Below are 15,000 nucleotides of genomic sequence, written 5' to 3'. Positions count from 1 at the left end.
TGTGCGTGTGTATCCGTACTCCCATACATACGTGCGTGTATGACCAAAATCCCATCCTACTCGCCGCTCCTCGCCCGACTAACGCTCTCCCCTCCTTTCCTCCCCTCCCGCAGGTGCGGTACTGCAACGGACTCAGCGACGAAGAGAAGAAGGAGCTGCGGCTGTTCTCGGCGCAGCGGAAGCGCGAGGCCCTGGGCAGAGGCTCCGTCAAGCAGCTCCCCGTCAACCTGCACTCCACCATGACCTGCGCCAATGTGAGTACAGGCCCCGGTGTTTATGATTCGGTCTGCTCTTCTTTCATCTTTTCTCTTCTCTTCTCTCTCTGTATTTCTCTCTCTTCTCTTCTCTCTCTTCCATATCCTTTCTCTCTCTCGCTCTCCCTTCTCTTTTCTCTTTCGCTCTCCCTTCTCTTTTCTCCTCTTCTCTCTTCTCTCTCTCTCTCTATCCCTCTCCCTCTCCCCCCCTCTCTCTCTCCTCTTGCTATTTTCTTCTCTCCTTCAGACTGTTTATCTCCTTGCCACTTCTAACAATTATCTCGTCTTCTTCTTCTTTTTCTTTCTTTCTCATTTTCTCTATTTTCTCTCTATCTCTCTCTCCCTCCTCCCTCTCTCCTCTCCTTTCACTTCTTCTCTCTTCTCTTCTCCTCTCCTCTCTTCTCTTCTCTGTTTCTCTTCTCTTCTCTTCCCTTCTCTCTCTTCTCTTCTCTCTTCTTCCCTTCTTCTTCTCTTTTCTTCTCTCTTCCTTCTTTCTCTCTCTCTCTCTTCTCTTTCTCTCCCTTCTCTTCTCTCTCTCTCTCCTCTTCTCCCCTATCCTCTCCCTCTTCTTCTCTCCTCTCTCTTTCTCTCCTCCCTTCTCTTTTATCTCTCCTCTTTTCTCTCTCCCTCTCTCTCCTCTTCTCTTCTTCTTCTTCCTTTTTATTTCTCGCTCCCTCTTCCTGTCTATTATCTATCTTCTTCTTTCTTTTTCTTTCTCAACTTCCACCCCTGTAACTTATATTAATACCATCATAATAGATACAATAAAACAAATATAGCATAACATACAGTGTTACGTTCATGTGTGTGTGTCACAAAATTCATTTTGTGTGATATAAACATAATATTTTTTATTTATAGAAATATTAACTTTCTAAAAATATTAAATTATTATTGTATTTTTATATAATAAATTTAATTTTTTAGAAATTATCAATTTATAAATATAATAATATTTATATTTATAAATATTAATTAATATATTAAAATATAATAATTTAAATTAATAATTTAATAATTTATAAACACATACACACATTACATATACACACACCACAATATACATATACTATATCACAATATATATATATATATATTATATATATATATATATATATATATATATATATTATAAATAATTATATTTATATATGTGAGTAAAAAAAAATAAAAAAAAAAAAAAATCATTAAAAATAAAACAATAATTACAATTAGATAGCTAATATATAGATAGCTCCGTGCTCAGAAGACAGCCTTCGGTGTCCCAAGAAGCTCATCTCCTGAACTCCCCTGTCTCGAAAGGGGGGGGGGGGAGGGGGGGGGGGGGGGGGGGGCGACCGCCGGGCCCGGTGGCGTGCTCCTTGGGCGTGGTGGGCGAGTGCGGGCGCCGACTCTGGGGGGCCGGGGGGGGGAGGGAGGGGAGTTGAGGAGAGGAGGAGAGAGGAGAGAGAGGAGGAGGGGGAGGGGGGGGGGGGGGGGGGGGGGGGGATGGGGTGCTCTTGTTGATTGTGTGATACTGAGGAGAGAGAGAGATTCTCTCTTGATCTATATCTTATATATATATTATATATTATATATATATATATATATTATATAATCCTCTCTACCCCCTCCTCACTCTCTCTCTCTCTCTCTCTCTCTTCTCACTCTCTCTCTCTCTCCTCTCTCTTCTCTCTCTCTCTCACTCATTGACTCACTCTCTCGCATCCCTCTCCTCCCCCCTCCCTCCCCCCCCTCCCCCCCCCCCCCTCCCTCCCAAAATAAAAATAATAGACCCTGAAAAAAAAAAAGTGATAAAAAACCTCCCCCAGCACACCCATTCCACCCATCCATCCCTCCAACCATCCATCCATCCATCTATCCAGCTATCCAGCCAGCCAGCCCGCCTAGATAGAGACGGACAGACAGACAGACAAGACTCACAGACAGACAGACAGACAAGACTCACAGACAGACAGACAGACAGACAAACTCACAGACAGACAGACAGACAAGACTCACAGACAGACAAACAAGACTCACAGACAGACAGACAGACAAACAAGACTCACAGACAGACAAACAAGACTCACAGACAGACAGACAGACAAACAAGACTCACAGACAGACAGACAGACAAACAAGACTCACAGACAGACAGACAGACAGACAAACAAACAGACAAACTCCCAGACAGACAGACAGACAAACTCCCAGACAGACAAGACTCACAGACAGACAGACAAGACTCCCAGACAGACAAACAAACAGACAAGACTCACAGACAAACAGACAGACAAACAAACAGACAGACAAACAGACTCACAGACAGACAAGACTCACAGACAGACAGACAAAATCACAGACAAACTTACAGACAGACAAGACTCACAGACAGACAGACAAACTCACAGACAGACAGACAGACAAGACTCACAGACAGATAGACAAACTCACAGACAGACAGACAGACAGACAAGACTCACAGACAGACAGACAAGACTCACAGACAGACAGACAGACACATACTCACAGACAGACACACACACACACACACAGACAGACAGACAGACAAACTCACAGACAGACAAGACTCACAGACAGACAGACAGACAGACAAGACTCACAGACAAACTCACAGACAGACAGACAAGACTCACAGACAGACAAGACTCACAGACAGACAAACTCACAGACTCACAGACAGACAGACAAGACTCACAGACAGACAGACAGACAGACAGACAAGATTCACAAACTCACAAGACACACACACAGACAGACAAACTCACAGACTCACCCATACTCATCCTTCCTTCTTTCCTTCCAGTGCGGGGAGAGTGTGAGCGGCGGGGACATCGCGGTGGTAGCGGCCCGAGCAGGACCCAACGCCTGCTGGCATCCTGCTTGCTTCAACTGCCACGTGTGCAAGGAGCTGCTGGTGGACCTCATCTACTTCTGGAAGGACGCCCATCTCTACTGCGGGAGGCACCACGCCGAGAGCCTCAAGCCGCGCTGTGCCGCTTGCGACGAGGTAGGGGATTTTTCGAAGGATTTGTGTTTTTTTTGTGTGCGTGTGTGCGTGTCTGTTGGTGTGGAAGGGGTCGGATCTGGAATGTATTATCGTTATCATCACCACCACCACTACTGCTACTACTATGTATCGCCAATCATCATCACCATCACTATCTATCACCAATTATCATCATATTATCATCATCACCATCACTACCCCATCATCATGTATCACCAATTATCATCATCACCACCACCATCATGTATCGCCAATTATCATCAACACCACCATCACCATCACCATCTATCACCATCATCATCATCATCATCGCCATTGTCTTCGTTATGATCACCACACCATTACTACAAAGAGAATCGACCCCAAAATAAAAAAAAATGCAAAATTCCCAAGAGTCTCCGAACCGGAATTTCCCCGTCGGCCGATATGGCTCGGCCCGAGAGACCTCTTCTTCGTAATGAGTCGGTTACCTCGTTAGGTCTTTTGCAGTTCATAGTGCCATATTTTCTAGATTCTTCTTCTTCTTCTTCTTCTTCGTCTTCTTGAAGAACACGGGATTATTATTTATTTATTTATTTATTTATTTATTTATTATTATTTTTTTTTTAGGGATGGGGTGGGGTAGGGGAGTAAGTTAGGTCTTAGAATAACTAGGAGTTGGATGGTGGGGGGTGGTGGGGAGAGAGAGAGAGAGAGAGAGAGAGAGAGAGAGAGAGAGAGAGAGAGAGAGAGAGAGAGAGAGAGAGAGAGAGAGAGAGAGAGAGAGAGAGAGAGAGAGAGAGAGAGAGAGAGAGAGAGAGAGAGAGAGAGGGAAGAAACTAGGAGTTGGAAGATGGGGGGTGGGGGAGAGAGAGAGAGAGAGAAAGAGCGGGGGAAGAGGGGGGGGGGGCGTCGAAAGCCCGAAACCGTGTTGATTAAATGCGTACGTGCCAAGAGTAAGAGACATCGTTCTTAATTAGAGAAGGGAAAAGAGGATGAGGTCTGTCTGTAACGGCCTGCTCATTTACCCAGGGAAATAATGACAAGGCGAATTACCCTTTCGCTCGGTTATGGCCCAAGTTTGTTTGCGTGCGTGCGTGTGTGTGGGGGGAGGGAGGGTGAGGGGGGGTTGTGTGTGTGTGGGAGGGGGGGTTGTGTGTGTGTGTGTGGGGAGGGAGGGTTGTGTGTGTGGGGGGGGGGGGGGGGGGGGGGTTGTGTGTGTGTGGGAGGGGGTGGGGGTGTTTGTGTGTGTGTGGGAGAGGGTAGGGGTTGTGTGTGTGTGGGGGGGGGGGGTGTGTGTGTGTGTGTGTGTGTGTGTGTGTGTGTGTGTGTGTGTGTGTGTGTGTGTGTGTGTGTGTGTGTGTGTGTTCTACCACTCAAATTATTCCCTCTCAGTTTTAACTTAAGAGGGGGAGGGGAAGGAAGGGAAGGGAAGGGAAAGGAAAGGGAGATGGGGATAGAACGATAAGGGGAAAGAAGGGAAGGATCATTAGATAGAGCGGATGAGATGGAGTTGAAGAGGAGGGATAGAGAAAGAGCGAACCAGAGGAAGAATAGAGGGATAGAGTAAAAAAAAAATAGGGATGGGAAAGGGAATTGTAGGTTGGGGATAGAGCCATTAGGATAGGGGGAGCTCAGTGGACGATAGAATAGAAGGGAATGGCTCTTTGAGGAGTTGGAAAGGAGGAGGGGGACTGGAGGAGAAGTGTGAACGGTATGAAGGGTGGGGGGGGGGGGGGGGGGGGACTGGCTCTTGGAGGAGTTGGAAGGGGGAGAAGGGGGAAGGGGAGGAAGGGGGGGAGGTGTTTATTGTGGTTCCCTCGTGTCATAACGTTGATGTATGGCACCGGTCGTGGCTTGGCCCTGAAGAGTTATAATCCTGATGGCTGGGGAGATTACATCCCGAGGTATTCGTACGTTTCATGATCTACTGATTCGGCTCCTTGTGTTGTAATGGCGTGCTGCTTTTTTGGTTGTTTGTTTGTTTGGTTGTTGGTTATATATTTGGGAAATATTGATGTATTTTTTTTTTTTTTTTGTATATTTGTGTGTGTGTGTGTGTGTGTGTGTGTGTGTGTGTGTGTGTGTGTGTGTGTGTGTGTGTGTGTGTGTGTGTGTGTGTGTGTGTGTGTATGACCAGAGTTATGCATACTTTTCTAGTGTATGTCATCGGATTTACGGTTAATATATTTGATTAGTGTTGATATTATGTCAATATAAAAAGGGGGATTAGAAGGGGATTTTTATGTGTGTACGTGTGTGGAGAATGTGAGCTATGTTTCTGAATCTGCGAGTGAAAATCAGATTACTAATTGTTATTTAAACAGTTTCCTCTATTTATATGACAATTAAAACTTTCCTAGAGATTTAATAGCCTTACCAAGACCCCGGATTCCATAATTTCACTCAAAAATAGCATTTATTTATTTATTTTTTATTATTATCTAAACGATACGAAAGAAAATCCCTTATACAATATACTTCCACCCGATTCCCTATACACGAGCTACTTATCCATAAACACGAATATCCAACCTCATCCAAACCACATCCACGGGTGATTCCAATCCTCAAGACCCACCCTACCGTCCATTCCCCCCAGTCACAATCACTAACCCCAATCCCCTCCCGACAGATCATTCTCGCCGACGAGTGCACCGAGGCCGAGGGGCGAGCCTGGCACATGAAGCACTTCGCCTGCTTCGAGTGTGACCGCCAGCTGGGAGGACAGAGATACATCATGAGGGACGGACGCCCCTTCTGCCTCCACTGCTTCGACGCCATGTTCGCAGAGTATTGCGACACCTGCGGGGAACCCATCGGCGTCGATCAAGGTACTGTATGGGGGGGGGGGGGGCGGGGGAAGGGGGAAGGGAAGGGGAAGGGGGAGGGTGGAGGGGAAGGGGTAGGGGGTAGGGTGGAGGGGAAGGGGTAGGGGGTAGGGTGGAGGGGAAGGGGTAGGGGGTAGGGTGGAGGGGGGGAGGGGGAGGGGGAGGGGGAGGGGGTAGGTGGGGGTGGGGGATTTGAGATGATGTTGGTGATTTTGCGTGAGGGTTTTTTTTTTTATCTTCATGATAGGGTTTTGGTGATGTTTTAATAGGATACTGGTGATATTGGAATGTAGTTGTGAAAGTTCGTTCATGGTAGAAGGCTTTGGTGAGCTATGCAAATATGTACTATGGATTTTTATCCTTTTGTTAAAGTGTTAACGTGAGACGTCCCTCTTGTTTCAGGTCAAATGACCCACGAAGGCCAGCACTGGCATGCCACCGAGGACTGCTTCTGCTGCCACACGTGCCACGCCTCCCTGCTGGGCCGCCCCTTCCTGCCACGCCGTGGGGCCATCTTCTGCTCCATCGCCTGCAGCAAGGGTGAGCCTCCGACGCCCTCCGACAGCAACGCCAACACGCCCGTGGGGCCTCAGGCTCCGACGCAGCTGCTGCGGCCGTCGACGGGGCTGGAGCGGAGGTCCTCCCTCTCGTACGACGCCTCGGACTCGACGCTGACGTCCCCGCGGGCGCCACGCCCAGCGAGGCACCTCAACCACGAGTCGACGTCCGACCTGAGCGACGGCGCTTCCCCGCTCCCAGGACGTCGAGGGATCAAGTCGCCGTTGCCGGACGTGCAGGTGGTGTCCAAGTCGCCGAAGATGCGACGGCGCGCGCTGCCCACGTCGCCCCTCACGGACAATAGCAGCGACAAGGGCGAGGCGAGCGGCCCGCGATCGCCCCTCCTCAGCAGAAAGCCGTCCAGCGTCACCGGGCCCCAGCCTCGCATCACACGTGACAACTCTTTCCAAATCCGCGACATGCAGAGAACACGTCATGCGCCCGCCCTCTCGAGAGAGCCCTCCATGTCCGGCATCCACGGCGTCGCTCAGCCCAACAGCTATCCTCCGCCACCAAGTGTCTCTAGTCCACGCTCACCGGGGTCTGCTTTATCAGCTGATAACCAAGGGCAACACAGACCCAACGAGGTTGCGTCACCGGTATCGCCACGCTCCCCACGATCGCCGCGCCTGCAGTGTGCGCATTCGCCGAGAAACGAGAATCACAGACATAATATCGAGTCTCCTCATGGGCCGTCGGAAGCTGGGTCATCCAGGGTGCCTTCCGAGATTGGAGGGTCTCGAGCTCCCTCGGAGATTGGCTCTCCTCGACCGGGCAACCGATCTTTGGCTGCAGTGACCAGTGAAGAGGTGAGGGGACAAGCGCAAGCAAACCCCCTCATGCGATCCCCCAAAATGGGTCGTAAAGCCTTGCAACTCCAGCAGTCTCCCAAAGTGGGTCGACGTGCTTTAGAGTTTAGAGGTGCGGATGGAAGCACCGTTTCTTCCTCCTGCCAAACGAGCCCACACTCCCCTCCTCCTCTGCCTGGTCAGCCGTTGACATCCACTCCTACGGGCGAGGAAAACGTACCAGCTGATAAAGTACAGCGTGGAGTTGAGCTCGTGGGAGCAGGACTCGATCGTCTGGTGCTAGAGCGCTCCCTGGGCCGCATTCTTGCCGAGCAAGGAATCAATCTCTTGCGTGAAGTAGCTGCAACTTCTTCCCCTGGAACCTTAGAATCACTCTTGCAAAACTCAGAGCTGTTGTCCAACGCTGCACGTCGTCAGCCTTTGGACCTCTCGGCGATGTCAGACCTTAATCTCGAGGCGCTGTTGGCATCTGAAGAAGCCACCAAAGGGCGCGCCTCTCCTGCCCACGTGTCTATGCCAGATTTAAGTCAGCACGGGGAATCCTCTGCCTCCACGTCTCCTTCGGCGACCCCTACCCCTGGAGCGCCAAGAAAAAGCTCACTCTCCTCTCGACATAAAGACAGACACAATCGATCCGTGCGATTCGATCCAGCTCAAGTCGGCGTGGAACCTCCGAGCCGCCAGCACTCGGCGCGCGACCCTCGGGACTCCTCGTCGTCGACATCCTCTTCGGGCTCAGCTCCGACGGCCTTAGAGGTGTCACCAGCCGAAGGCTCCACCAGGAGCCGTCGGTCGCGACACCACCGAGGGCATGGCTCTAACGGCTTCCCAAGGTCACGCTCGTATTCCGGCTCGGAACCTTCGGCTGCGAATAGAACCCCACGAAAGACACCCTCAGCGCCAGGGCTGGAAGATGCGGATTGGGACCACGAGTCTGTGTGCTCCACGTGCTCCTCCTCTTCCTCTGATGAGTTCGACTACGAGCTCCCTCCGAGGAGAGCCTACGGCGGCGTTCGTATAAGTTATGTGCCTAATGATGCCCTGGCATACGCTAGACGGCAAGCTGGAAGCACTCAACCACCAGGTTCTCCCTCCACTCGCAAGAGGTTCGGAGAAAAGGACAAAAACTGTATTATCTCCTGATGGCTTGGTGTGCCACTTATCTCTAGCTATGCAGCAGCCAAGTGCGCTTAGTAGTGACAGAGTAGTGCTCTATTTTCGTCTCGCGCTTTATATTTGTGGCTGCAGAGCTGCCTACCTCGTGGTTCTGGTGGCACTCTCTTTGGGAGAGAGCCAACTGAGGACCTTGCCGCACCAGTATTGTTGGACAGTGCCACACACATCATAAACAAAAAAAAATATTCTATTCATGGACTGTCGTATTATACATACAACATGCATTGAATATATAAAATAATGTGCTCATTCATGTTAATCATCCTAATGATAAAATCTCGGAGTCTGGCATTAATGTGCACCAAGATTGAATGTTATTCATGCCGAAATTTAAATTCGAGAATTGTGTTATACAATAAGTAGCAGTTTCTAAGGTGAACATTGGGCTGTGAAAAAATAAACATCAACATCAACATCATCATCCCGATAAATTGCAGAGAGGCCAAGGAATGTTGCTGTGACATCATCCGGCTCAACATCCACCCAACATACTGGCCACATGTACTGTAGTAGGATAGTATGTTAGTTCAAAACCCTTCTATATATATAACTGCAGTCTAACTGAAGTGCCAAATAATGTCTTCCAAGACTGAACTGCGATTAGCAATGTGGAAGAATAATTATGCTGTCTGTTGAGACATACCTGAGTATTATTTATAGTCAATATTACCTGAAATGAATGACTTACAAGATTTAAAAAATAAATAAATAGATAAAAAAAGATACAATTTCATAGCGACACATAATCTGCCCAGTTTAGCTAAGGTTGGCATCCAAATATTTACATATTAGTTACACGTGAAGCATCGTTTGGGTGTAATGTAATGAGTATAATCCTTGTTATCTACTGTGCCCAGTATTAATTACGTTCGCTGTAATGGGTACTTTACTTACAACTCCGCAACAGAAATTTCCCATTCCCATTCGACATCAGTATCGTCAAAAAGGTTTTTTTTTATGAGATGACCTTATCATCAACCTATTTAATAAACAGTGGCTGTGTAGATAGACAACAGATCGAGTTACAGACGAATGAAGAAGTGAACATAACATAGCTAGAACACCCTCGATTTTACACCCGTCAATCTCACTCTTACTCTCACTCTCTTTAAGTAAATCAAAATTCTGATAAGAGCGGTTACCCCCCTACCCCCCACATTATTATTAATTAAGTACACGTACAATTATGATACTCGATAGACCTTCCACATACATTTCCAAAACATGTGGGCTGAAATAGAGAGTGCTATTGGATGCCGACCGAGATTAATATTATCATTATTATTAAACTGGTCATCTTACTTTGTCATTGACTTTGACCTCTTTGACACGAGTAACTAAGCTTTATCGTTTTTTTTTTATTATCCTTTGTAAATGTGTGACTAATTTCCAGTTTTAAGTATATTAGGTTTATTGTATTCACATCATCAGAGAATATAAGATATCATATTACTCGTCATATATATATACAATAGTCGCATTCGATTCACAAGAATGCTAGTGAAAAAAGGGAAAAGTTAATCACAATAAATTCACCCTATGATGTGGCAGCTGTTGCATATTGCAGCTTAATCTGGCTACTCGTTGACACAACCCACCTGTTGCACACGCGCACACACACACTCGCACACACACACACACACACACACACACACACACACACACACACACACACACACACACACACACACACACACACACACACACACACACACACACACACACACACACACACACACACACACACACACACACACACACACACATACACACATATATATACATACATATATATACTTGCGACATATTACTCACGTCTTGTATTCAGTATTTTTAATGTTTTGTATAGCAGTGTCCATAGAGATTACCTATCACTTATTAATGAGTGGAAAATGACTCAAACACTGTACATTTCTGTATTTATTTTGATTGTTGTATATTACATGTAGTCTATGCCTTTTTATTATTGTAAGTTCGTAGATTATAAATGTGTTTATATTGCTAAAGCAGAATGTTCATAAGGATTGTAATATATGAGAATGGCTTTTGGTTAAGGGTTTGTACATATATTAATAAAATTGTTTTCCGATTATTGACGTATTCACCATATCCTTTTTTGTGTATTAGCTGAAGTTTTTTTTTATATATATACATATATATTTAGGATTAAAGATTTCCACGTATTTTTACTGAAATGACTAAATATACCGCTTCTGATTCTAGTAAGTAAAGCAATCAATACTGAATTATCTATCACATAGTAATGAGAAATCATGATACTAGCAATGAACTTTGTACTTCTTAAACAACGTTAAAATAAATAATTTGAAGTAATAAATATATGAGCAATGAGTTGGAAAACCGTTTCGGATAAATCCTTCATTTAACTAATAACTAGTCCCATCCCTTCTCCTATCCAAAATACCCTATCAAAATAATTTTAATCAATGCTATATAGCAATTTCATTGACTATAATATATACACAATGCAATGAATATAATTTATATTCCGAGTAGCTTTTTACATTTAATATTCACATTTTTTCTTTTTCTCCGAGTATTCACGCCCGTGCGCATGTTCAGTTGATCATATAAAGTCACTCCCGTAATGCCCATATATAGTCTAGGGTCGTTGGATGGTTGCTCTTATAAATGACCTTTACATCTAGTCTTGCGGCTCAACTCGACAATTACCGCCGTGTCACCGCAGTGTGAGGGTGTGGTACCGTGACCTCTTTCGTGACCTATTATTCAAGGATTCGTGTCACCTTGATAATCGGGTCTCCGCAAACCTGTTAGTTGAATTATGCAATAGTGCGTGATATGGTTATTTTCATACCATTTTGTGATTTGAGATGATTTAGAGAACATACATAAAAAGCTAAATCAGCGAAATCCCCATTATGCCCACAGACGTGAGGACTTTGCGGTATGCCCGAGTGACTATGTCTGTTTACAAAGTACACTCAGGTCGGGCTCTCTGTGTTCGGAGAACGACCCCGCCCCTTTCTAGAACAATGGCCGCCACTGTGCAAGTGATGGAAACTCTGTGAAGTGGACATAGGTGGTGGTGGTGGCGGTGCCAGCGCTGACCAAAAGGAGAGAAAGAATTAGGGAATAAAAAAAGCAAAGAGGCAGCAGTTAGATGACACCTCTGTAGAAATTATCCTCCCCCCCAACAACTCTGTATCCATTTCAAAAAAAGAAAGTAAACTCCGAACTCACGGAGGTAAATATCGCTGGGTACACCAAACTTTAAAATTGGATCCTTACAATACAATCAAAGGATCATTGGAACTAAAAAAATGGCCGAAACAATACATACGATCACCGTAAGAAGGAAACAATTCTTGCACTGATAACAGCCGTTGGAACAAAGGGAGAAATCCTCGAAAAAAAGTCTTCGGAAAAGGAAAATGCACAAAAACCTTATCGTGTTCGACGTCCCAAAGGAAGTCGAGACCGATGATATGACACACAATGGGAGTAATTTAAATGCAAGGAGTTTAAAAATAAATGAGAAGATGGCCCAGCGGGTTGTCTTGGCGCCCGAGGGGGAGCTAATCCCCAAATCAGTCAAACTGGTTAAAGGTATGGCACCCTTTAGGTGTGCCGTCTGCAAGTCCCTCACCTCGTTTTGCTCAAACTGCTCAAAGTGGAGCCACAGAGCACGTCGCGGTGTCGATACTGCGTTCTCACCCATACAAGCGCAAAATGTGCAGAAAAGATTTACGAAGGGAAAAATATCCCTCGAAAATGTGTGAACTGCCGCCAAGAGCATAATGGAAATTCTGCATTATGCGCTTATTATCTGATAGAGAGAGAGAAAGAGCAAGAGAAAGAGAGAGAGAGAGAGAAAATCAAGTAATCCTCCCTGACAGGGATTCCAACCCAGCTTCTTGCCTTAATGGGAATTCCAACCCCTTAAAAAAAAACCATCCATAGCACCAGCATCAACGGGAGCACACCAAAAAAAAAAAAAAAAAAAAAACACGTTACAACAAGATAAACAAGAGTCCAACAGCGAGACAAAGGAACTGCTAAAAATGCTGATAAAGCAGATGAAACTGATGATGAACCAGCAGGGCCAGATGATGTTCATGATGCAACAACAAATGGCCCAACAATCTAAATTCCAGGAAAGGATGTTCACCTTCCTCCTGGAGCGACTACAGCCCACACCGACCGCATTTTTGCATCCGATGGTGGACCTTGGAAAATGGTCAAATGACAACTGATGGCTCAAAGCAACTATTTGAAATGTATTTGCAATATTAACAGGTTGCATAAACTCAAGGCAACTCTCTCGCAATATCTTCACTCTGAGGATGTCGATATGCATTGCCTTTAAGAAGTCAGAATTCGTGCTTGTTAAGCAGAAAATTACGGGCTACATTTATTATGACAAACCTAATATGGCTAATTCCTTTACAAGAGGATTTAGCATATATATCAAGAACTCCATACCATCCAGAGGGATCGATGGTAAACGTGACACATTTGCTGAATATCTCGGTGTTAGATTTTTTCTCGATGGCAAAACTATCACTATCGCTAGTGTATATAAACCACATGATAGTAAAGAGGTACTCAAACTTCCTGACAATTTGATACATAGTGATACTGTGCTATTATGTGGAGATTCTAATGCTTGTCATCCTCTCCTTTGCTCTGAGAGAAGCACCACTAGCAAAAACCGTGAGGAACATAATGATTATCATCACTGCACATGTGACCCTATACATCTATTATGTCTCTTAGAAAAGACTCATGATCTAGGGAGAGAAATTAGATCATAGTCTAGTGCAATCAGTATAACTTACCAAGTACTACACAGGTCATACCTTTCTTAATAAGTAATCACTGGGCATCATATTGCCACTAACTACATATCATGAAGAGTTCGTTGAAAGGATTGCCTGCTGGTATGTGGACTTTACTCCTATTAATCTCGATCATTTTAATGGAAAACACTATCAACAAGGCAGTATTAATTAACTCACCCCCCCTTAAAAAAAAAAAAAAAAAAAGCCATGCATAGGTCTCCATCCTCTAGAGTCAAACGTGTACATCTAAACAAAGATCCTGAGATAAAGCTTCTTATAAAATTTAAACGATCTATTGTGAGTCAGCTAAAACACCTAATTAACAACCCCTACTTAGCTATGGACCTTGTTTTCTTTAGTAAAAAGCTGAACGAAATAATTACTCAAAAGCGAGAAGAGAAATTGTATGTCTGGGCATATTCAATTGACTTTACGACTCCCATGAGTAATGTGTGGAAGGACATCAATAAGAATGATGCCAATTCATACAATGCAACACCTCATCCTCATCCAGAAACAGTAGCTTCATCTCTTCTCAATAGACAGTGTGAGGATTCCTCTCTTGATGATTACCCATACGCAGGTGCTCTTCCAAATTAAAACAAAAATGAAATTGACTATTACTGTTAACAGCAGATGAAGCTGACATAATATTTATAACTAACGAACTTCTTGTAGCAATTAACACTGGCAAATCCACTGCACCTGGGGACGATGGCATTACATATGACATTATCCGGCTCCTTGCTAAGGTACAGGCAAAGGGAAGAAATCCTCTTCTAGATCTCTTCAACTTAACCTATGCTACAGGCACTCTGCCTACCTTCTGGAAACAGGCAACCATCATTCCCAATCCAAAACCAGGACGGCCAGACGAATTTCGACCAATCTCACTAACATCCTGTCTCTCCAAAACCTGGAAAAGAATCATTTTCACTCATCGTCTTCATCAGACCAAACACCAAATTCATCCCTCTATGTTTGGCTTCCAGAAAAGTAAAGGAACACAAATGTGTTTAACACAGTACCTAAATGGAAGCAAAGACTTTAGGTGTGCTTGCGATAGAGTCTTCCCAATAGCAACACTTCATTGACTCACTCTCTTGGGAATTTAGGGAAAGCTACTGCTATGGATTAATTTATCTGCAAGGAAAGTTAAATTATAGTACCAAGATACCTTTAATGCTTTCAATAAACTAGAGTTAGGTATCCCACAAGCGGAGTATTGTCTCCTACACTATCTAACATACTTATGTACTTAATCTGTAAACTGGACAATGAGTAAGGGGACCTGTGCACTATCATATTATACACGGATTATATCCTCATTCAGGTCTTTGATAGGGGAGAATATGTTCTCGGGAGATTCAGCAAAAAATGGACTTCTTTACAGTGGTACCTCACTGATCCTCATGAAGCAGCCGAGTTTGGTGTCCTAATTCCTGATATTTCCTTCAGAGAAAGTGTGCCAATTTCAGACTGAGCAAGCACAACTGATACTGAATCAATATCCATGTTACCATGCCGTAAAGAATGATAGCAACAGGGACGCTA

The 15,000-nt window shown here is 45.0% G+C and overlaps 1 protein-coding gene across 1 annotated transcript in view; it reads left to right on the top strand.

Moving 5' to 3' along the window:
• LOC122260718 (uncharacterized) overlaps positions 1–10,710 on the top strand; it is a 269,854-nt gene extending 259,144 nt beyond the window's left edge. Inside the window, exons 4-7 of the mRNA XM_086556521.1 lie at positions 114–254; positions 3,064–3,267; positions 5,882–6,080; positions 6,480–10,710. Coding sequence (XP_086412647.1) covers positions 114–254; positions 3,064–3,267; positions 5,882–6,080; positions 6,480–8,587 — 2,652 coding nt within the window. The 3' untranslated portion in view covers positions 8,588–10,710. The remainder of the gene's footprint in view (positions 1–113; positions 255–3,063; positions 3,268–5,881; positions 6,081–6,479) is intronic.
• Positions 10,711–15,000: the final 4,290 nt, after the last annotated feature.

Source organism: Penaeus japonicus, unplaced genomic scaffold (assembly GCF_977035675.1).
Source record: "Penaeus japonicus unplaced genomic scaffold, GWHDUDI00000001_assembly GWHDUDI00000032, whole genome shotgun sequence".
Classification (NCBI taxonomy): domain Eukaryota; kingdom Metazoa; phylum Arthropoda; class Malacostraca; order Decapoda; family Penaeidae; genus Penaeus; species Penaeus japonicus.
Note: the sequence above shows the minus strand (reverse complement) of the source record. Positions and strands in the feature narration are given on the sequence as shown.